Source organism: Strongylocentrotus purpuratus, unplaced genomic scaffold (genome assembly GCF_000002235.5).
Source record: "Strongylocentrotus purpuratus isolate Spur 01 unplaced genomic scaffold, Spur_5.0 spur5_scaffold_20, whole genome shotgun sequence".
NCBI classification, from domain to species: domain Eukaryota; kingdom Metazoa; phylum Echinodermata; class Echinoidea; order Camarodonta; family Strongylocentrotidae; genus Strongylocentrotus; species Strongylocentrotus purpuratus.
The window spans coordinates 21,760,174-21,784,082 of NW_022145606.1; the positions used below are offsets into that span (position 1 = coordinate 21,760,174).

At 37.7% G+C, this 23,909-nt stretch overlaps 1 protein-coding gene across 1 annotated transcript in view; it reads right to left on the minus strand.

The window, feature by feature from the left end:
• Nucleotides 1-23,909, minus strand: part of LOC585991 (DNA-binding protein RFX6) — a 36,012-nt gene that overhangs the window by 6,105 nt on the left and 5,998 nt on the right. Inside the window, exons 3-11 of the mRNA XM_030993027.1 lie at nt 20,548-20,764; nt 19,734-19,857; nt 15,248-15,309; nt 13,098-13,175; nt 12,506-12,533; nt 7,156-7,263; nt 5,507-5,584; nt 4,661-4,824; nt 3,725-3,884 (exon numbers count right to left, since the gene is read on the minus strand). Coding sequence (XP_030848887.1) covers nt 3,725-3,884; nt 4,661-4,824; nt 5,507-5,584; nt 7,156-7,263; nt 12,506-12,533; nt 13,098-13,175; nt 15,248-15,309; nt 19,734-19,857; nt 20,548-20,764 — 1,019 coding nt within the window. The remainder of the gene's footprint in view (nt 1-3,724; nt 3,885-4,660; nt 4,825-5,506; nt 5,585-7,155; nt 7,264-12,505; nt 12,534-13,097; nt 13,176-15,247; nt 15,310-19,733; nt 19,858-20,547; nt 20,765-23,909) is intronic.

Below are 23,909 nucleotides of genomic sequence, written 5' to 3' on the forward strand. Positions count from 1 at the left end.
ATTTGCTCCGCGACATTTGCTCCGACGTCAAATGCTCCGCCGACAGGTGCTCCGCCGACAGTTGCTCCGCCGACAGTTGCTCCGCCGACAATTGCTCCGCCGACAGATGCTCCGCCGACAATTGCTCCTCCGACAATTGCTCCGCCGACAATTGCTCCGCCGTCAATTGCTCCGCAAAACGCGACAATTGCTCCGCCGACATTTTCTCCGCCGACATTTGCTCCGCCTGAAGCGACACTTGCTCCGCCGACATTTGCTCCGCCGACATTTGCTCCGCCGACATTTGCTCCGCCGTCAATTGCTCCGCCGACAATTGCTCCGCCTGAAGCGACAATTGCTCCGGTGACATATGCTCCGCCGACAATTGCTCCGACGACATTTGCTCCGCCGACAATTGCTCCGCCGACAATTGCTCCGTCGACAATTGCTCCGCCGACAATTGCTCCGCCTGAAGCGACAATTGCTCCGGTGACATTTGCTCCGCCGACAATTGCTCCGACGACATTTGCTCCGCATGAAGCGACACTTGCTCCGGTGACATTTGCTCCGACGACATTTGCTCCGCCCAAAAAGTGTCCCATTAAATACAAATGCTACTAGTACTACGACAAATGCTTCGCCGACAATATTTTTTTTTCACGGGTTGTTTTTGTTTCTTTCTTTTTTTCTTCATTTTTTGAATACATTTCATGACATTATGTAAATGAAATGAAATGAATGAATGTTGATAATGTGGGAGGAAAAAGCAGTTGACTAAAAGTCATTTCGAATATACTGAAATAACTTTCCATCTATCACTGTACGTCCCACATAATGTACACTAAACACTCATTACATGTCATGGGAAGTTGTTTTTTTTAAAGTAGAGCAGCAAGCCACATTCCCCAATACGCGCATACCTCCTAGTTAATTTCAAACAGCTCATCAATATGTAAGACCTGAAATTACCTCAATGAAAGAAGACTAATAACATGAGAGGAAAGAAAAGAGCAAAAAAGACAACCGTTTTTTGCTATTCCCCATAATGTTTGATTTAAAAAAATAAAAAATTAAATTATAGCTCCTTACGCAAGTTCTCCGGCGAAAGATAATTACTCCGCTCAAAATCTGTTTCATGTATTACTCATTAGATGATCCAAAGCTCAAGGCTATCTCTCTCTCTCTCTCTCTCTCTCTTTCTCTCTCTCCCATGCTCCTCCTTTTCCTGTTTACACCGTTTTCTTGTCTTCTTTGCTCTTTTCTTTCCTCTCATGCTATTAGTCTTCTTTCATTTCCATTACTTCTTCTCTGCTCCCCCTCTCGAGTTCTATTTCTCTCGTGAAATTGAAACGTAAAGTAATACAATCATGTAGTACATTCTTGTTTAGAATAATATTTTCAATAATATCCAGTCCATTTTCTAAAGGTTTCTTTCCTTTAGTTAAGTGTATGTAGCTTTAATATATATATGTTAGTGTGCAAAACACTCCGTTTCATTCGAGTACTTTGTTTTCACTAAATAATTTAAGGGACTCACGAAGCCACCGGAAGAAGAGCAATTGGCTTATCATGAAGAACTAACATCAAACTGCAACAAAATGATTTGTATAAATGTGAATAAGCAGAAAGGCTGCCATCTCATTTTCCCGTCTGAATGGGTTCTCTTCCTTAAGTATATAAGTGCCCTTATTTTCTAAACTTTTTTATTTTTTATTTGTGTGTTTATTAAATTTTCAATCATATAAAAATTACATATTTACAAGTCATTGGTAATAATTAGACAAACAAAAAAACCAATATGTATAAGAACAACTAACAATAATGTAAGGACAAGAAAGTTTTAAAAAAAAACATTATAGTAAAAAAAAAATACACTGTACACATATAAATCATAGTTTGAACTCCAGTGCATAAAGGGGAGTGAGGGGGCACAGGAATAAAAGTTAAATCAACATGAGTATCATAAGTCAAATCGCCATTTCTTAAAATGCGAAACAAGCTTGTTCCTTTTTTTCGCTGAGAAATATTCAATATCTTTTTGTTTCTTTATAAACTCTTAAAAAGATCAACACTTGGTAAATCCCCCTTACTTATTTTCTAAACTTCCATGATGACCTATTACATTGTATAATGCTTTACCTAGTAAGATGCATTGATCGAGGTAATTTCAGGTATTACATATTGATGAGCTACTTGAAATTAACTAGGAGGTATGCGCGTATTGGGGAATGTGGCTTGCTGCTCTACTTTTTTTTAAAACTTCCCACGACATGTAATGAGTGTTTAGTATACATTATATTGGACGTACAGTGATAGATGGAAAGTTATTTCAGTATATTCGAAATGACTTTTAGGTAACTCCTTTTTCCTCCCACTTCATCAACATTCATTCATTTCATTTCATCTACATTATTTCAAGAAATGCATTCAGAAAATGAAGAAGAAAAAAAGAAACGAAAAAAAATAGGTGTAAAGAAAATATTGTCGGCGAAGCATTTGTCGTAGTACTAGTAGCATTTGTAGTTTATGGGACACTTTTTGGGCGGAGCAAATGTCGTCGGAGCAAATGTCGGCGGAGCAATTGTCGCTTCAGGCGGAGCAATTGTCGGCGGAGCAATTGTCGGCGGAGCAAATGTCGGCGGAGCAATTGTCGCTTCAGGCGGAGCAAATGTCGGCGGAGCAATTGTCGCTTCAGGCGGAGCAATTGTCGGCGGAGCAATTGTCGGCGGAGCAAATGTCGGCGGAGCAAGTGTCGCTTCAGGCGGAGCAAATGTCGGCGGAGCAAATGTCGGCGGAGCAATTGTCGCGTTTTGCGGAGCAATTGACGGCGGAGCAATTGTCGGCGGAGCAATTGTCGGCGGAGCAATTGTCGGCGGAGCATCTGTCGGCGGAGCAATTGTCGGCGGAGCAACTGTCGGCGGAGCAACTGTCGGCGGAGCAACTGTCGGCGGAGCAAATGTCGGCGGAGCAATTGTCGCTTCAGGCGGAGCAATTGTCGGCGGAGCAATTGTCGGCGGAGCAAATGTCGGCGGAGCAAGTGTCGCTTCAGGCGGAGCAAATGTCGGCGGAGCAAATGTCGGCGGAGCAATTGTCGCGTTTTGCGGAGCAATTGACGGCGGAGCAATTGTCGGCGGAGCAATTGTCGGCGGAGCAATTGTCGGCGGAGCATCTGTCGGCGGAGCAATTGTCGGCGGAGCAACTGTCGGCGGAGCAACTGTCGGCGGAGCAACTGTCGGCGGAGCATTTGACGTCGGAGCAAATGTCGCGGAGCAAATGTCGCGGAGCAATTGTCGCGTTTTGCGGAGTAAATGTCGGCGGAGCAATCGTCGGCGGAGCATGTGTCGGGTTACCGTGGAAGAGCATTCCAAAGATATGGCGCTGCAGAAATATAACATACCATAGTTAATAGCTCTTGGTAGTGTGTTATGAGTTAGATTTTGTTTTTTAATGTCAATATTCCTATTATTATTATTGTGTACACGCTCAAAAAATTGTGATATTTTGTATATGTTGTATCGCTCAAATTTAATTTGATTCGTATGTTGCAGAAGAGCATAAATGCAATTCAATTCTAACAATTACTCCGGTTTTAGCGGAGCTACCCTGATAAGGCACTCAAGCATTGAATGAATTAAATTCTTCCTTCCAGGAACACATTCACCTGGATGGAGAGTGTAAAATGTCGATTAATGTCTTGCCAAAGGAAAATATGTTGTTTCGTGACATTATTGTATGTGATATTTACCTGAGCTAAGTGCAGGAACGAGGATTGTCTTTTAAGCGACTGGACAAAGCGTCTAGCCACGGTCATCTTGGATTCTTTGAGGGTGTCGGGAAGGTTCTCAAGTGATGACGTCAGCCATATCTCCCATTGCCGAGTAAAACGTCGGATATCCGTCAGTAAACTGTAGGCAATCAGAGAATGAAAATGAAATTTCTTAACTTGAAGCAGAAGAAGCTGAACCATTAATTGGAGCATGTGTCTTGGAAACAAACAAATGGTGCATTATTTTACATTCATTGCATTTGATTTAAGATCATGACTTAAACAAAATCCCCTTTCAATAGTAGCGGCACGTGAGGGAATTGCAGAGCATGGCCTTATTATGATAATTATTTTTTAGTAGCGCCACAAAAACTCAAAAAAAATACCACAGCGTTTATAATACACTCCCAATTTGAAAAGAAACATAAATAATTTATAGACTCGTAAAATACGTACACCACATTATATATTGATGAGGGAAGAATTCTTTTTTAAGGTATCGTTTGAAAATGGCAAGACATGTTTATTTCTCTGAAGGGAAATGGGATGTTCTACGTATCCGAAGCAGCCACTGTAAAACGTTTTTTCGGTAGATTATATAGAGAATAGATTTGGGAATAAGTACTTAATATTTGCCAGTCGATGAGCAGATCGTATTTATAATGGGATATAAACATTTATACCAAAGACTTCGAGCCAAATCATTCTATTAAACAATTCTAAAACATAGCTGCCAACAATTTCTATTATCAGGCCATGGCGCTATTGTTTTAAACCATAGATTCCTCTCTTTTTCAGAAATATTATGTGCGGAAAGTATACAAATTCCTAATTTTGCCTTGAGAGATTCCTAACTGTTGCTGTGAAAAGTTGACAGGTATGCATTGTACTCAACCATTACATCAAAAGACAAACCTTTCAGGCATTTCTTGCATGGTAGCTGGAATAAGGATATCGATCACTGTCTTGTAGAGTATCGAATCGCATATGCAAATGAGGTCAATCATGATGGGATTATCGAGCAAGGGTAGGAGATGATCGGGCATGCCTTGCCAGAAATGCAGCAGAAAGTTCTGAATCTGTTCAAGGTGGGTAATAAGACCAGAGAAAATGTTAGGGTGACATCGAAAATAGAATACGCATAATTATCTGAGACCTGAAACAAGCCGATATATACAATAAGAGGTCAGAGGTCATTCAATTTAGAAGATGAAGAAGATGGGGAACGATGAAACATAAATGACCATTTTGCAGATATATTGTGATTAGTTGAGTAAGAATACTATTTTCTTTAATTCAGCCCTATAGGAAAGGCTTGCTGCTACATGTAATTTAAATACGAAAATATAAATTATAGGATTTCCCAGGAATCGTAGAAAGGAAAATGGAATACGCAAGAAGTACTCAAGAAAATGGGGATAGGTGAAATGGGAGCACCGCGGTAAAGGCACTTGAATATTAGGGAGGTCCCGGATTCGACCCTTGCTCGGTGATTACACCCTCTACAAGGTATTTTGCTCACATTCGTCCCTCTGTACCCAGGTGTATTAAATGAGTACCTGGGAATGGCGGGGGTAATAATGACAATTGCAGGGTCTGCAGGAATATTATACTTATATACTTTGCTATACCCTCGATAAATAAGACTAAATTAGTACCACATGTAAACATGGACATACATTTATACACAGTAATAACCCCTTCTCCTCAAAGAAAAGCATTTAGTGAAGGTAAATAATGTAAACTCTTTTGTTTGATTACCTCATCGAAGCTTGAATTGATGATTGTGTCAAGTACACACTGAGAATGAGTCTTGTACATCACCAGAAGGGTATCGACCTAGAGAGTGAAACAAAGGAGAATTAGTAGACTGAAAAGGGTGAATATATTAAATTGTATAATTCTCACAACACCATTCATACTACATCGAGCCTCAAGTTTCAAGTTTCAAGTTTTGTTTCAATTCAAATCCATAAAAACACATGAAATACAAATGACCATTCGTTCTTGCCTCTTGGTCTCTCAAATTCAGGCCGTACGCAGGATTTTTTCAAGGAGGGGGGGGGGGGGGGGGGGGGGGGTTTAACATTTTTAAATCGGCCGAAAATTTCGCATCGACTCAGCCAGCCGCTGAATAAGCGGGGGGGGGGGGGGGGGGGGGGGGGGGGGGAGAGAGGGGAGGGGGGGGGGGGGGGGGGGGGGGGGGGGGGGGGTCAGAGGACACTTTTTTTTTTTTTTTGTCTCGAAATTTCAAAATTTTACATTTTGCTCCGTTGGGGGGGGGGTAAGGTCACCTTCTTTAGGTCAGCCATTGGAATTTTTTTTTTTTATTTATTTTTTTTATTTTTTATTGTTAAAAAAAACAAAAAAATAAAAAATAAAAAAAAAGGGGGGGGGGGGGGGGGTGGGGGGTTGGGTTTTTTTTTAGGCGGATTTGTACACATAAAATACCAAAGGGGGGGTTACCCCCCCAAACCCCCCCCCCCCCCCCCCCCCCCTGCGTACGCGCCTGCTCAAATTATTCATCTTTTTCCCGTTTATCAGTTTATTAAGTAATTTTTTTCCATTGAGCTTGTGGTAGTTGTTACAGACAACATTTTTTAATGAAACAACCCTGGTCACTCTCCTATGCATGCACATGTACACACCACACGCACACGCACATCTCTGTCTGTCACACGTTCTCGCCATAAATTTCCCTTTGCTCTCACTAATGTTCTCTCTCATTTTCCACCCTTCGCTCATCTTGCTCTCCGCGCTTATTCCATTCGATCACATTCACACCCACACGCACATCCACACATCCCCATCTACCTCTCTTTACCTCTTGTCTAATTTACTCCCTCTCCCTTTTCTCTATCTGTCTATCCCGTCTGACCTAATCTTATTTCCTGTTTTCTGTCGCGCTCTCCCTATTTTATCACCCATTACATTTTCCTACACAAGCGTTCTAACCCTGGCCTGGCATTAAGCAAAACATTCATCTACATTTTCCACTCTCCACACAGGTGTAAATTGGCGCCCAATATGCCAGAGCGCTCCATATTTTGGCTGCTGGCTATGACAGGGATACCTATGTTGGAGCGGACATGTGCGCTATATGAGAAAGTGCCATTATTGTAATTTAAGGAGATTTGAGTTGGTGTAGTAGTAGTTCACTTGGTGAGCTCTCTGTCTTCCTTCAAACTGGCTCAGGCAGACCCCGGTTCGAACCTGAGTCACGTCTTTCGGATGGTGACGTTAAAAGGTCGGTCCCCAGACGTATATATTCATATCTGGTTGATACACGTCTCTATAAAAACACTATTATACACACACACACACACACACACACAATGTCATTATATTTATTATTATTTGCCCTTCCCCTCCCTTTCTCCCTCAAGTTTGCTTCTCAGCCATTATCTTACCCTTTCCGCTGACAGAACAAAGGGTAGGGCCATCTGCTGAGCATCCGGGAACTCCGGCAGTAGTGTCCCTGTCTTCGATGATAAGGAATACTTCCGGGTGAAACCACCCTGTGGTAAATTAAAAAATATAGACAGTTAACAACCAAATTATTCTTACCCGTAATTTTTTAATTATGTAGAAAAATTGATTTGTCCCGATTTATGTTTCTTGAGAATGTGACATATTAAAGCTTGCATTTAAAAGTATTCAACAAATGAAGGCCCTAAATGATTATTCAACCTGTCCATATGTCATTCTTGTGTTATGAAAAGAAAAGAAAAACCATCAAATTTAAATGAGGTACGAGTTAATTGGTTGTTGACTGTAGGCTCACTTTCTAAAATGTATCGCTACTACTAGGGGTTGTATTAGGTAAAATATATTCACAACTGCCTTTGAAATATCATGACTCAGGGTCATATCCAATACCCTATTATGTATCCTGTAGACACTAGACATCATGTTCAGGTAACGTAACGCGTTATTGCAACTTTCACATATTTCAGAATGTGATGGGCATGGATGCTTAGATTTTTTTTTATAAATATGGACGCAAATTAAAAAGTTGTTTGCTATATCACAGGTTTCTACCTATCTCTCTGATCATAATATACTATAGGCCTACAATTGTCAAAAACAAGTAAATAAAGAGACAAACAAATCATAATTAAAACAAAAAGAAAAACGTAAGAAGAGTTAAAAGAACCCGTTAAGGAGTTTAAAAACCCTTGTCAGACACTTTCTTGTGTCTTTCAAGAAAAGTGTCATAACAGGCGTGGGTGTGAGTCGTAAGATATAACGGGAATCATAACAAAAAGGAGATGAAATGAACATCATTTAGTAAATTTATAACTCCGGTTTATTCCGCTCCGTCATATGCAAGTGCATAAACCAATCGAACAGAGTATGACGGATAGAGTTTTAATGAAACACGACATGTGGTCTATTGCAGAACGCTCCAGTCTTAAAAGCGACACATGCCGATGTTTCCGCGCTAGCTCGACGACGAAGGCCCGTGAAGAGAGCGGGAAAAAGGAAGAAGCAAAGGGGGTAATTTGGCGCCATTATTCACCGGTAAGAGGCATGTCAGATAGGAGTAATTTACAGCCTGGAATTTGTCCCTATGTTTGCATTGAGCAGATGAATATAGCAATAAAGCTGTACGCTTCCCCACTCTTTTAAGTGATCAGGACTGAGCACGTGTGACACTGTTAAATGTACAGGATAGCTTATTAGTATACTAACACTCTTTGGAAGCAATAGCTTTTATTGATGTGTTTTCAGGAAGGAAATAAGGTTTATATTAATGAAAGAAAAGAAGAGGCGGAAATATCAAAAGATCGAGAGGGTTACATGTGGTTAGCGTGAGTGATAGTAGAGAAAAGGGAGGAGGAGAGAAAGAGAGATAAGGAAGGAAAGGAAAATGTTCAGGAGGGGGGGGGGGAGTTAGGCACAGACAAAAATGAACTGACAGGTACATTTTAGAAATGAATTTGTGCGCACCAAACATCAACTGACCAACACATAACACAACAACAAAATAATAACATCAGTGTGTCGCAACGAAGGATAGGAAATGGGGACATTCAGTCAGGATCTTTAAATGTCGTACAAACGTTTGAATGCACCCGAGCCAAAACATGAGGATGACGACATTCATTGCAAATCTATTTTAGGCCTATGATGTTTCAGAAACCAGGTCGGAGATGATCCGCGCATAGGCAGTTAAAAGTCATTTGTATCGAACCCGGCATCGAGACCGATGCTAGAATCGTGTTAATGACAGTTAGCCTATGTAACCATTCCTTCTGTATGGTACGCAGGTGGAAGTATTTTTTTCAAGGTGGCAAATAAAAGGTATTCTCATTGAGTGAACCTCAATCACTTTGGCAGTGATTTTTTTCTAAAATGCACAAATTGGGACTTTCCCATGTTTAAAAGATCTGTGGATATTCGTGATAAAAACACTCAAGGGGAATCAAGATAAAACAGAAGATGACCAATACTACGAGTAAGAATCGCAATGAAACTAGTCGTTCATTCTAAAGATCCTAGGTATGATATTATGATTCGAAATAAATGTTTATATTGATGTCATCTTAGGTAAAAATAAACATTCTAATGTTGTAGTGTTATCGGGGGTTTTATTTCTTATTTGATCCCTTTCGGGAGAGTCATGCTACATTTTGTGATTCGGCTCAGTAACTTCTTATTCCGAACCCTTATAACATAAACCAGCTGCTTGTGTATAAATGGCAAACCTTCTGCGCACAATGTTTTCATGTTTGTTGCATTACCATACTGCGTGTGAAGCAAGGTGTTTTAAAAGAAAGAAAATAATCTTTAAAATTCTTAAACTGGCAACACGTTGAGAGATTCAGAATCGTTATTTTTCGATCAAAATTAGCAACTCTTTCAAGTTTTCGACAAAGTTACTATCCATGTTTATTACTTTCAGAGACATTTGCGTTTTATTAGAGCAATGTAGCATTAAAAGAAAAACATTATTGATGCCAATTTGCAGAATGATTTGTGATCGATTTAGCCCTTTAAAAATCCCTGTCCTGAAAAGGTCAGGCAAGATTAGGTGACTATAAATAGGAGGGAGAAAGGGGAAGCACCGATTAGAGTAATTTATGTACATTGAAGGACATTCTCTGATGGGGGTGAATGCTTTCTAAACTAAGCAACCGTTATTTCACGATGAAACCATAGCATGGAGCTGCGCCATGGGGCACAACGTTTGGTAACCCAGTTACCATCCTCGATCCCTTTCTCCCGGAGCGTTTGTCTTTCCTCATCACCATGCTCGCATGCCGGGAGAGGTGGCGGTCAGGTCATGTCGGTGGTTTCGGGGATACAATGCGAGGCTAGGCAGACACGCTAGCAACAACCCGTTGCGTAGTGGCCTGGTCTCCCAGTTTAAAAAGACCAGGGCATCGCTTCAAGAAACCATCATAAGTAGAAGTTCTGCGACATTCCATTGAAATGCGTGCTAAATTTGATACCCGCAGTTCAATGGTTTGGCGGCTAACTTGCAAGACAGTGTACTCATGACGCTTTCGTGACACGGGTGGCGTTAGAAGGCACTCGTTTTTTTCCGAAGGTTCATGATTCCCAAAGTTCTTTATTCGGAAACACAAAATTTCCATATCAGCCCGGGGATTCCTAACTACTAAAATGAAATAGGGTTCCAAAAATGCATAGATTTATTGTCTTATTTTGAAGATTCGTTTATCAGAAGGTTAATAATTCCGCAAATGATAACTTTATTCCAAAAGCTCGTCATTCAAAATGCTACGATGTCGAGATCAGGCGCGTAGCCAGAGTTTGATGTTTGGGGGGGCACATACATGTAATCGATCGAGGTCAAAAAAAGGGGTCTACAAAATTTCAACCGATCCTGGAAATTTTAGGGGGGGCACGTGCCCCCCCCCCCCGTGCCCCCCCCCCCCCCCCCCCCCGTGGCTACGCACCTGGTCGAGATTGGTTATCATTCTATCACCTCAATCATTTGGTTTGCATTGCTTGTCAAACTTCTTACTTATCTCACAAATTTAAAACCCTTGAGGTTCGATTTACTATCGTCTATGAAACCAAGAGGTGGATTCTGATCGGAATAAACATGAATTTCCGAGAAAATAACTATTGTTAGGGAATCATATTTATAATACTTCTTTGATTTTATCATCTACTTTTACCATCTGTCAAATCAAATCTTCAACATGGAGAACAATCTAATGAGCTGTCCAACTTCATTCATTTTAATTAAAAGCCCTTACATATTGTATTCGGTTGTTTTCGCAATCAAACTAAAAAGAGATTTAGATCAGAAGCAAAAATTTAGAAATCAGTTTATATGACATCGCATCCTTCACGGCTTCCAAGAAATAACGTGTAATAGAAAGTCGCCATAATTTTTCTGATATAATAAAACTGTCTCTTTGTGTCTTCTCCGTTTTCTTGATAAAAGAGGTACAAGTCTCAAGATATCGGGCTTAGTGCTTGGATACCAGTGAGTGGGGATGCGCGGGTCTGGTTACGTAAGTAACGTCGTTAATCTGTGGACCCGCAAAGTTAATATCTTAATTAGATAACCCACAGCGACGACCATTCGCACCGGGTTCGATGTGATGGTTTATTTCCATTTTGGTCTGATGTCTGGGTTTTTCCTTGTTAGATCCATCTACTATCCGACATTTTCATTGTAATTTTTCCTCTAAATAATAAAGATTAGAAGTACAATCTCTCTCTCTCTCTATCTCTCAAGTATTTTGTTGTTTTCGTTTGTGTTGGTGCATGTCAGTGCGTTGTGTCATTGAATGCAATAACACTTTACCATTATTATGACATATTTCATTCAGGATCTCCGCATCGATTGTTAACATAAGTGAAATTGTGTGTAAGGCTTTTGATATTCTTGTACAAAAATGTAATGTCCGGTTGTGTAATGTTGGATGGTTATGTTTGTATTGTATTGCATTGTATCAATTCAAACATTTAGTAAAAACCAAAAATATATAAACATTCATGAGTATAAGCAACGAGATAGGAAGACAAAACACCGTTAAAATAGTTAAGGAGGTAAATATAAATAAAAACATACACTCAAATCTGATAAACATTTTGCTTATTTTTTTTTCTTTCTCTCATGTTTGTATCGCTTTAAAATCTTTTCGTCATGTCTACGCTGCATTATGGAAGGAAATCGGTTAACTTCCACCAACACATGTGCGAATGAACAAAAGGGATCAGTAAAACAATTTAAGGCGACAGATCGTTGATATGGGCACTTTAAACTACTCGATGGCCTATCCGCTTTCCTTCGCTACTCAGGAAATACCTACGCTGGCCCGCTGTTATAGCCGCCTAAGCTCTCGGGGTCTTTGTTTGCTAGAGCCCCGATACACGAGCTCTTTAAGGGTTTCGGCAAACAATATGGTTCCCGCGGTTAATATATACAAGGATGAAGTACGGTGAACAAGCGAAACGTCATGATGACAATACTTTAGCTCTTCACTAAACCAATTTTTCTTCGAAAAAAGGGTCCACAGTGGGTTAGTGCACACGTTTTGACACTCTCTATTATAATGTTACATATTTCCTTTTCCTAACTTAATGCAATAAGATTTTGTGGTTCCTAAAAGCCTTTTTAGTAATGGGGAATTTGTGACGCCTAGGTGTTTAATGAAAATGAGTAAAGTTTTTAACTTTACAAGGAAAAGGATGGGAGCTAACATTAACATCAAACATAATTACAGACACAAACACGAACACATAATGTATAAATTTACGACTCAGTGATCTTACCTCGCTTTTTAATCTGGCCCCTGAAAATCTGTGTGGATTAAACCGAAGAAAAAAAAACGAATCGATTTAATACACAGGAATTATTTTGGCAAATTTTACAAAGATTTTCGTAATTATGACTTCGTTTTCCCTAAAATGCATTGAGAACCCACCGAGGATGTATCACAGCTTTGTTAAAGAAAATTAGTTATCCTGAAGATGATATTGATCATGAACTGTAAGGTTTAAAGCTGTTTTCAGTTCTTAGCTGTAATAGATGAGGATCATTGTTTTTCACCTATTTCCTTCATTCTGAACTCTGTCAATAAAGTGAAGTTTTGATATCAATGTGGTATTGTGACAATGTTAAAATGCTGTTTTTCTAGTTGAGGAATTACTACATAAACACGATAAAATATTCATCTACCATATTTTTTTGTTATTTTCTTCTTTTGCCAAAGAAAATTATTGACACAAAACATATACACTAACATGAAACTAACATGAGAGGTAATAGTTGAAATTATCACTAGTCACGTGACGCGCTAATGACCAATGACTGGTAGAGAATCTTACTATTACTCACACATTGAATGAACTACACAATACATACCTTGTAAGTCCCTTGGTAGAGTAGACTGTATGATAATAAGCACTGGATTCTTTGATACCAATACCGTAGTAGTGATATCTGCAAGAAAATGATCAGAAAATGCCCCAAAATAACTAAATAGGAACAAAATCTACATAAAAAGACATTAATAATTCCACTCTGCGACAGAAAAAGTTAATTGATTTTGTGATGCCCATAAAGTTGGAATATTTCTCTTTACTTCTTTTAATGAAAAGATTGTAATTATGATTGATTTTACATAGATCAAGTTTATATTTTCTTAGAACTGAGAAGATAAAAGCTCTATCCGTAACGAAGTACAAAGTTACAATAGTAGTTTTAGATTTGATTCGCAATTAGACATTTTTCAAGTAAATAAAATGCATTTCTACAGAGAGTGAATTCCTAAAGTGAATTATACAGACATATCTGCCCCCCCCCTCAAAAAAAAATATATATAGAAATATGAAGAAAAAATAATATAGAACGGCGTTTCTGCCTGAACCTACAATACATGTACATGGATTTTTTTTTTTAACTCTGAATACGATTTTACTATTTGACCAGTGATTTAATTTTACGAATTGATTTTCATGTTAATTTTAGACTAATAAAATTGCCAATAATTATATGTGTCATTCAAGTGATTAGTCAGTTAAGGACAGAACCACTATGTCTTTATCGGTAGACAAACCAGGGTCGTCTTCTTTATCAGGTATCTCTTTGAAGTGACCGTCTATCGCTATCATGGTAAATACGGTCCGGGGAATATAAATTGTGTCCCAAAGCAGAGGCAATTGGTGATGGATATCTATTTTCTCTATCGTCCTCCGTCCAAAGTTGTAATTTTAATTCATGGAGGACAAGACTTTTTGATTTGATAAGATTTATTTACCTATTTTTCCACTCAAATATATGAAATTGAAATAACATATAAAAAGTTACTAAACAACATTACAATATATAGGCATCATAGAACAAATGAATTATACAGGTTAGGTAACGAAGAGTGATAGGTATCTCCGAATTAACAAAATAAGTTTACAGAAGTCATTTAAATTTGAGAATAAGAAAAAAATATGTTCGACTTTGATAAACAATTGCTGAATTGGGCTTTCCTCCAATTGTTAGCTATGTACATGTATTTATATTTCATTTTTATATATTTTTGTGTGTAATATTTGTTATCTAATTTCGGAAAAAACAACAACAACAACTTCATTATACAATTGAAGTGAATTTTAGCCATCAAATTTGTTAGGCTCCCGACACTTTAGAGAGGCTTGAACTTTAAACATGATGCCAATCTCAGCTTGTGTTTTTTATCGAAATAAGTTGAATTAATAAGTGGACATGATTTCGGCAGTGACCAATATTTACAATGACATTAACATCCGAACCAAGGTTTAAAAACATCGTAAACTTTGATAACAATGGAATTTACGAAACAACATCTGAGAGAACAAGAAATCTCTTAATGCGTGACGCTCATTACCTTGTATGATGTGGTTTCTTGTATTTGTGTGCGAGTGCGTGTGTGTTGTGCGTGTGTGCATGTGGGTGTTTTGTTTGTATGTTTGTATTGTTTCGTTTTGTTTGTTGTGGTATTTGTTTTGTTTGTGCTGTTTTGTTACTACGTCGTTGCAATCATTTGTATTTGAAGAGATGATAATAAAAGTGTTTAATTCAATGGCTGACCCACGTGCAACCTCCCCCTTCCAATATTTGTTTTCAATCTCAGTAGATGGTCCAGAGATCGTGCCACCGGCCAAGAAAAGGAAGGGGAAAGGGAAGAAGAATCATGAGTTGATGGCCTATCTTCTTCTTCTTCTTCTTCTTCTTCTTCTTCTTTTTCTTCTTTTTCCTCCTTCTTCTTCTATTTCCACTTCATCTGTTATTAATATTAGTAACTATCATAGCTTTTCCTATTTCATCAGGAATTTCTCCCTTCCTCCCTCCCACTCCCTGTCCCCCTGTCTACACCCTTCCCTCCCTCTCCCTTTGACTCTTTCGTCTCTCTTCCTCCCTCCGCCCCCCCCCCTTCTCTCTCTCTCTCTCCCTCTCTCTTCTTCTAGATCTCTCCCTCTTTTCTCTCTTTGGATAGAATTATATTAAACTATCATTAGCGATATATTAATGTAGTGTCTTACTTTGAATGGCCTCTCGTTCCAAGTCGTCTTGTAGTCAGATTTGGGAATTTCTGTCGAATTGTCTGGGGGAAAAAAATAGAAATGGAATATAATCAAACGGAAACGTGATGAGTTATGAATGCGCTTTTGATAATAATGCAATCAAGCAATATTGATCTATCTTCTCTCTCTCTCTCTCTCTCTCTCTCTATTCTTCTGTTTTTTTCTCTCTCGCTATCTATATTTCCATTCTACCCCTCTCTTTCTCCCCCTATTCCCCCTCTCTCTCTATCTTTGTATATAACTTATTCGCTTCGTGTTCCGTTTGTCCGGGAAACTGATTTTAAAAATAATGTTATCTTCGCAATTTGTATCTCCAATGTTTTTGCTTAACAGAATGGGAAGATCCCTCGTTACGTTGGTTACAGAATACGTATTATTCACTGTTGTTCCAAACACATTGATAAAAGTGTAGTAGTTTGGAACGGTTCGCATGACGACAAAGTAAATTACATTCCACGATCAGTCAAGGTAAGACAACATGTCTGCATTCGTAGTCTTCAACGCAAACTCTTCGAAGTCGGCAAATCTTTATCGATACTCGAGTTAACTGTACTCAAACGAATGAATAAATATGCTTTGATTTACATGTATTTCTCCGTAGATTATGTAAAAACCGCGCAGGCAGGAATTTGTAAACGGTTGTGATTCAGCTTTTCTTTGTCAAAACGCATGTCAACACTGAAGGTGTTTTTTTAGCACATCGCTCAAAGAGTATTTCTCAATTAATATACATGTACTCGGAGAGAAAATAGATGTTGACAAGTTTTAACGCAATATGTGCGCTGCTCATTTTGCAATCATTAGTTAGTTATACGATCTCAACTCTCACATGGTGTTTAAAATACTGCGCCATTCGCTGACACAGTCCTACGTCACGCAAATCATGCCTCGTGTGCAACGGGTATGAGAGACATATTGGCGCTAACAAGTTACGTCAAAGAATAAAAGTTAGTCTCTTAGCAGATGAAATGCTGATGTCAATTTTGTTTCATTGTATGACAAATACATCTATAAAGCGGGTGATTGTATTGTGATTTTCCCAATCCTATTGCAAAGGTTTCCCGTGATAGACCTGTTTTTATCTATGTTTCAACGTTTTTTTAAATATGTAAATCATGTGCAATTCGGCATGACTACCGCGAATTCGATTCTTCTGAATAACCATCAATCAATCAAACAAAACAAAAAATCAAGCAAACACGAAAAATCAATAAATCAGTGTTTCTCCCCATAATCCATGTTTATCTACTATTAGCTATTATGATCCAAATTCACCTGCTGTGCGTAATGGTACCTCCATTGATGAATTCCACTTTTTATACATAAGCATGCTGTTGCTGTGCCTGACAAGCCTATGGCAAGCTTTATATTTTTCAAGAGAAGCTTTTGTTCAAGAAGCATGCATACAATTATCAAACGGGTCTATGTCCAGGGGGGGGGGGGGCTACAAAGATCCTAATTCGACCTAAACATTATGGAGAGCCATTTGTAGCCTTAAAATGAAATATATTCAAGAGCAAAAGTTTAAGTATTTTAGACTTTTCATATATCACATCAAGAACATGAAATGACCTTGATAATAGAAAATATGAATTATTTGAGTCAACATTTTATGTCTTTTAAAATATCTTGTACAAATTTGTTTCATTAATGCTAACGGCTTTCCATAACTGCTAAGTCCAACTTAGAGTTAAATTTAGGATCTTATTGGAAAAAACACCCTGGTCTACTTGTAAAGCACTGCTGGGTCTGAACGCAAGACTACGTGTAGTTTTTCATGACGCACAACACCACGCGAAAGGACACCATTATTACGTAACATCGGATATATACCTCGTCGATTTACTCCTAGGCCGTGAGATTTGTTTGTCCACCCCGCCATGAATAGATGATGGCGAGAAAACAGTGGACTTACAAGATCTAAACACTGATTAGTTCTCCTTATCAATGTCGGATACATGCAGACGCAAAGAGGATTTATCAATATCTAAATAGATGAATTACAAGTAAAACCACTGTAGTATAACGGTGAACCTACAAGGTATTTTATTATTGGACGAGGTTTGTTTAAGAATTTCTCAGACTTGTCGTCATTATTGGAAGGAATTCTTCCAATGCTCAAAGGATGACGCCGCTGTTTTGTCGCCAAAGGTAATCGCCCCAATCCTCACAACAAGAAAAACAAACAAACATCCGTAAACTAAGACAAAGCAAAGTAACTAAAATACAATTACATATGCATGTAGGATATGTGTGATACCCTGCGAGTGGATAGAATGTTGATTCTAACAATTGGATTCAATTTTGTATTATTGTTATGATTAACTTTCATCTATTAAAAACTGCTTTTGTTGATTAACGTAGGCCTACTCTGTTCACATTGATGTATATTTCGCATGTATTGTAACTTGTAGGTTAATTTGTAATATTTTGTCTGATATATATCATTGTTTGTCATTGTAATTTGTTAGCATAGCGCTCAAAGACTTCGGTTGAAAGCACTTCATAAGCACCGTTTTGTCATTATTATTATTATTATTATAGATTATCGTATTTTTTTTGGTGATTTTGTTTAACAAAATGATGACGTTGAACCTAATTAAATGATTGCTTGAGGGTAGACACGTGACTCCGCATTTCCAAATGTGTTACTAGTCATTAGAAAGTGCTACTGGCCGGTATTTAGCATTTACGAGATCCATGTATTCAGCTCTCTTATTCACATAGGCCTATACCAGTTTAAGATATTGCATTTTTTCTTCTTACAAAAGTTTCGCAATGATGTCATTTTACAATTTGAATTTAAATATTTAAATACCATAATGAGCATTTCACTCATGCGATCCCATCTCCCTTACCATGGCATCGATAATGATATCGTTTCACAAACACTACATTGAAAATGTTCACGAAGACAAACTTTTAATGAATATGTTTTTAAAAGTTCTACTTCTAATTATCCAGAAATAAGATAAAATGTAATCATTTTTTTTTGTTTAAAGACCGTCAATACTACTGGGACAGAAGGGATTAGACCACACAGCGAGGTCACTGACAGGTGGCTATCTCATTAACTCAGCTCTCAACTAACATAAGAAAAAGAGGATCATGGGGGACCAACAGGCACCGATTGGGGAAGTTTTCTATATAGAGGGAGCAAGCAGATACAAGTAGGACAGTGTGGCTTTAAAGGTACTATGTCCCTTTTGCAGGCCAAACAAATGAAAAGGTTAAATTTCAATGACATTTGAAAGATAATTCTAATTAAGAACTCCCCTTTAAAAAATGGGGCTTGAAATTGTCTTTGAGTGGGAAAATAACGACTATTAGTTGTCAAATCGACTTAGGAGCTATAGAGCCAATAAGTAATAGTCTTGATTTTCAGACCATTGTACCGTATGGTCGTACGTTTTATGCTGCGCAAAGATTCAATTAATTTAATTTTGGCCATTACAAGGAGTGGGTTTTTGATGTAGACAAATCCTTTACAGCTCATTTTATGTATGTTATTACCAAAGAAGAACAAAAAGCCAGTCAGTCACTCAATACTGACAATAGTGTCTGACAGTGAAGTCAAGCAAGTAAACGGGTTTCCTTACATAATTTGAATATTAGGACAATGCTAACGTTTACATTTCACAGATAGGACATACATGACATATTCATAATTCCTGCAAAGTTCTACAGAATTTGAGGTTGGCTGCAAAAGGGACATAGTATCTTTAAGTACAAGGAGAGTTGTCAAATGTAACGCAGTGGTGGATGCGAAGGGGTCGTAAAAACGCGGCTCTCTTTCTTCCTGATTTCCATGACAGAAGTATACATAAGGTTTTGCTTGTTCCTGTATTTTGAACCACTCCCACTTCATACCTTCAAGTTCAAGTTCAAGTTTTAATTGTTCCGTATTTTTCAAAAAATATAGACATACATATAAAATAACAAATTATACAAGTCATGTAGTGTAAATGGGCACGTCTCAATGATTCTCAATTCATATAATAGATTAAGGGAAAGGTGAGGAACCTGTATTGTTTATATCCTATAAAATACGGTTTGGAGTGCGTTGCTCTATTTTTCAGAAACTCAAATAGTATACAAATATACTGTTTTTCGTGGGCTCCTTTGTTTCTTGAGTAAACTCCAAGAGTGAATAATTATCATTGTCAGTATATTTAATTAGAACAAATTTAACCTTCCCTTTGCCGTGAGCGCTAATATGCACAGTCACTCGTTTTCCAAGCGTGCCGATCGGCACAAAACTCATCTAAGCATCAGATCACTCATAAACTGTAGCTGTACATGTCAACCTTTTGAACACCTGTTATTTTTACACTGGAGACATGAAAATAATCTTGAATCCCTTAGTGTAACTATCCTACAGGAAACGCAGTTTGGCACAGGGACATCATTCGCATGACACATAAAGTTAACATGAGATTGTTACCTTGCCAAACGTAGCAGCGCATGCTGGGTCAAGAGTCTCCTTGCGGCAAAAGTCGAGGTAGTGTGAATAAAGAATACACCGTGGCAAGCATACTCCCTCACATATACAGTAATTCTCTTCCAACCTAAGGGGATGAAGTGAGTGAGGGATGGTGAGAGAGAGAGAGAGACAGAGAGAGAGAGAGAGAGATGTGGGGGATTGAGAGAGAGAGAAATAGGAATACCGTCAACAGTGCGAATAACATTTGTAAAGAATTATAGATGAGAACATATTTTTATTAATCAATAAATATATAATATTATTCTCAAACGACCTCAAAATAGTAGTTTAGAACGATGTAACGCCCTCCCCCACCCCTCACCCCTCTCGCAGTAACCCAATCCTTACTAAACGTATACGAATCAAAGTAAGTTGTAATATGACTCAATCTGACGCCAGATAACATTACAATAACGCACGATGTTCATTATAGAGCTTTCATTGAAATAGTTTTTAAATTTCAGCTGTGATAGTTTTTTTTATAGGATACATACACTGTTGCCCAAACAAAGTTGGAATACTTTTTTTTTCCTTACCTCTTTTCATGAAATGATTGTGACAAAATGGTTAATTCTTGATAGATAATGTTTCTGTCTTCTCGGAACTTTATTGGTCAATCTCTATGAATCTTTAAACTACTAAAATTCTGAAAAAAATGTCAATTCTACTCTTAAGAAAAATGATATTCTCACAATCATGTCATGAAAAAGGTGAATAATTATATCAACTCTTTCGGCAACAATGTAGACTAGCATAATACTGCTTATAAACTCACCATTGCAAAGTTAGTGCAGTTTGTTTCTTCTTGTCTTTGACCATTTGGGCTACGGTCTTTTTGCCAGTCGTTTTCTTGGTTTCATCTTTCTTAGTCTTGTGCATTTCATCTTCGTTTTGGTTGTCTACGTCTGTCTTCCTAATTCCATCGTCGACGGACCCGTTTTCGAGTTCTATTTCGTGCTCATCCTCCGAGGAAGACTCTGCCGTCTCACCTTCTGTGTAAAGATATAAGTTTCAAAGGGCAAAGAGTTTAGTCAGATCCAACTGTTTACTTACATATCCGAATTATATGTATACTGTTTGAAGAAAGGTTGTTCTTGTCTATCCGAAAGCTTGCCCGATGCATACCCGACCTAGCAACAGACAATGTATACTGAATGGATTGCGAGTATTGTAGTTTATTCAATAATGACAGGTGAATGGAATACCTAGTCACTAGGTCCCCAGGAAAGAAAAACATCCATCAATTCGTATGTTAGTAAACCGGTCTAATGATCACAATTATTGGCGAGAGAGAGAGAGAGAGAGAGAGAGAAAGAGAGAGAGAGAGAGATAGAGAGAAAGGGGGAGAAAGAGAGAAGGGAAATATAGACAGAAATAGTATTGAAATTTATGGCAAATATAGTAAGGAGGATGGAAAAAGAGATGAAGAGTGAGAGAGATGGAGAGGGAGGATGGAAAGGGAAAGTGTGCGCGCGCGTGTGCGTGTTAGAGATAAAGAGAGAGAGAGCGCGGGACTTTAATGTACAGGTGTAGTGGTCGACTGGATACGTCACCGGACTGTGGATCACAAGATCCGCGGTTCGAGTCCCGCCGACATTGATCTACATTTGCTACACTCAACCCAGGTGATGTAAATGGGTACCTTGCAGGAAATCATTCCTTGAAATGCTAGAGTGCCGTAATGGCAGCCATGCAAAAGCCAGGGTAATAATCGGGAGCGCCAGGAGTGTCAAGTCTGACAGATATAAGTGCTATTAATACAAGAACCTATATTATTATAATATAGAACAAAATAAGATCTGAAAAAGACTTTCTTATCGAAAAAAAAAAGTATTAAAAAAAACAAGATGAAAGTGTGCGAGGGGACCTAGGAAGATGCGGATAGGAAAGAGGGGAGAGGGAAGGGAAAAGATCTGAAGTAGAAATGATGAAGAAAAAGAAGAATTTAAAAAAAGAGAGAGCGAGAAAGAAATAATAAAAAGAGAAAGAAGGAGAGATAGAAAAAAGAAAGATAGAGAGAGAGAGAAAGAGAAAGATGGGTGGGGCTGACATAGAGAGACAAGGAGGGGTAATTTTGTTGGTTTAAGGAGCTAAACGGGCTATAAAAGGGTCAAATATCACAATACCGACCTCGTGAAGATGTTTTCAAACTTTCTGGATGGTGACTCATCCTAGAATCTACAGTGAAATGTTGATAAAGCCCATTAGGCTTAGGTAACATGTTAGATAGCCTATACTGATCACACTCATTAAGCTAGAACAAAGACAGATGAACGCCTCGTAATTAAATCGGGAACACTAGCATATGGCCATGGGCTTCGGTGATCAGCGCTCACGACTTTAATTCTAACTCAAACATGCAAGGGTTGGCTGAGAATCAACTTTTTGTCCATTCTTAATTAAAATAATAATAATAATAATAATAAGAAGAAAAATGATAATAATAATAACATCGCTTGTTTAGAAGCCCTAAAGACAACAAAGTACCATAAGCGCTTTCAAAATTAGAGAATGTGAAGGAAAACCTAAAAGTACTCGTTCCTAGCCTCATAAAATAAGTATATCTCATTATGCCGAGAGAAAGATTATGTTCAAAGGGGATTTTTGAAAGAGGCAAGACAAGTTAATTCTCTCATTTAAAGTGGAATAATTCTTTCACAATTTCGAGGCCTCCACTGTAAAATGAATTGGTTACGTTATAGTTTGGATTTGGGAATTAATTAATTTTTGTTTTAAATATATTTACCAACAGCAATACAGTAAAAGGATGTTTACATATACAAGAACATAAACTATTGGTTGGTAAAAGGGGCCCAATAAACGCACGTGTGCTAGTCGAACGTAACACATTACACAGCTAAAACAAAGTATTTTGATACAAACAAAGACTTTTTTTTGTTAGAAAACCAAAATGATGAATTTACTCTTACAATCGATAATTATTTGCAACATCAGTTTAATTTTTACATGTAGAATTCCAATCTATTTGTCTTCCAATCATATTAATGATAACATTTATCCTGAATTTATTTAGAATTACTAAACTATCTGAATTTTGCACCATCGTTTATTCTTGTTTATTTATTTGTTTAATCATTATCAATATTATCATAATTATTATTACTTTTTATACTTTACATTTTATTTATTAATTTATTTGTTCATTTGTTTAATTATCTATTGAATTAATAGTTTGTTATCATGTACATTATATTATAACCATCACAATTTAGTCTCTTTGGGCCACGAGAATGGAATCTAAGTAATGAACTCCCCCAATTAACGGAATCTCTTCAATTATTACAACTCCAATATTTATTATATAATTCGCCTTCTATCACTGAAGAGAAATATTTGTTTCTTTCGCATATTCAACATGTTCAAAGTCTGTGTAATATCGCTATACATTTTTAGTCTCTCAGACGAATTTGAAAATCTTTTAATCTATCATCAAGTAAGGGTTTGGGCGAAATATTTCACTTTTATCTTTTCACCTATATATCTGTTTGTTTTAATACGTTATCCTTTTACGGTTGTTAATGTAAATGCGAAACTTATCGGCTTCAATGTTGGATATTACTGAATTAACCTTATCAGAGCTCATGAGGAAAAAAATCTCATAATTTTTACATTTTTTATCTAGGATATGTGAAAATTTACATAAGCATCAGTTTTATATTTTAGAGCACATTAATTCACAACCATGTTATCCAATTTCATTCTATTTTGTTGAATCGAAACAGGTAACAAGAAAAAACGCATAGTCCTCGGCAGTCCTTTTTAATTTGTGTTATACATGTACGGTGATGTTAAATTATATATGATGCAAACCAAGTTTTACAATTTACCAATAATTAATCTTGCATTAGAAATGTCAGTTTCGGACGATTTAGTCTATAGAGAGGACGTTTGTATATTTAAACACATATAAGTCCAAGTTACTGTTCCGTACGTCACAAACCACATCTAAGATTTTAGTATATATAGATGGTTGTAGTAAGCTAATACCCATTACAGAGCTTTTATCATACAAAATAAAACGGGAAATATGAAATGAAAATACATTTTGGTGTCAATATATAATGTTCACAACACCACATCGGACTTGCCCAAAAGATACGTTAGTCGAATTGTAGT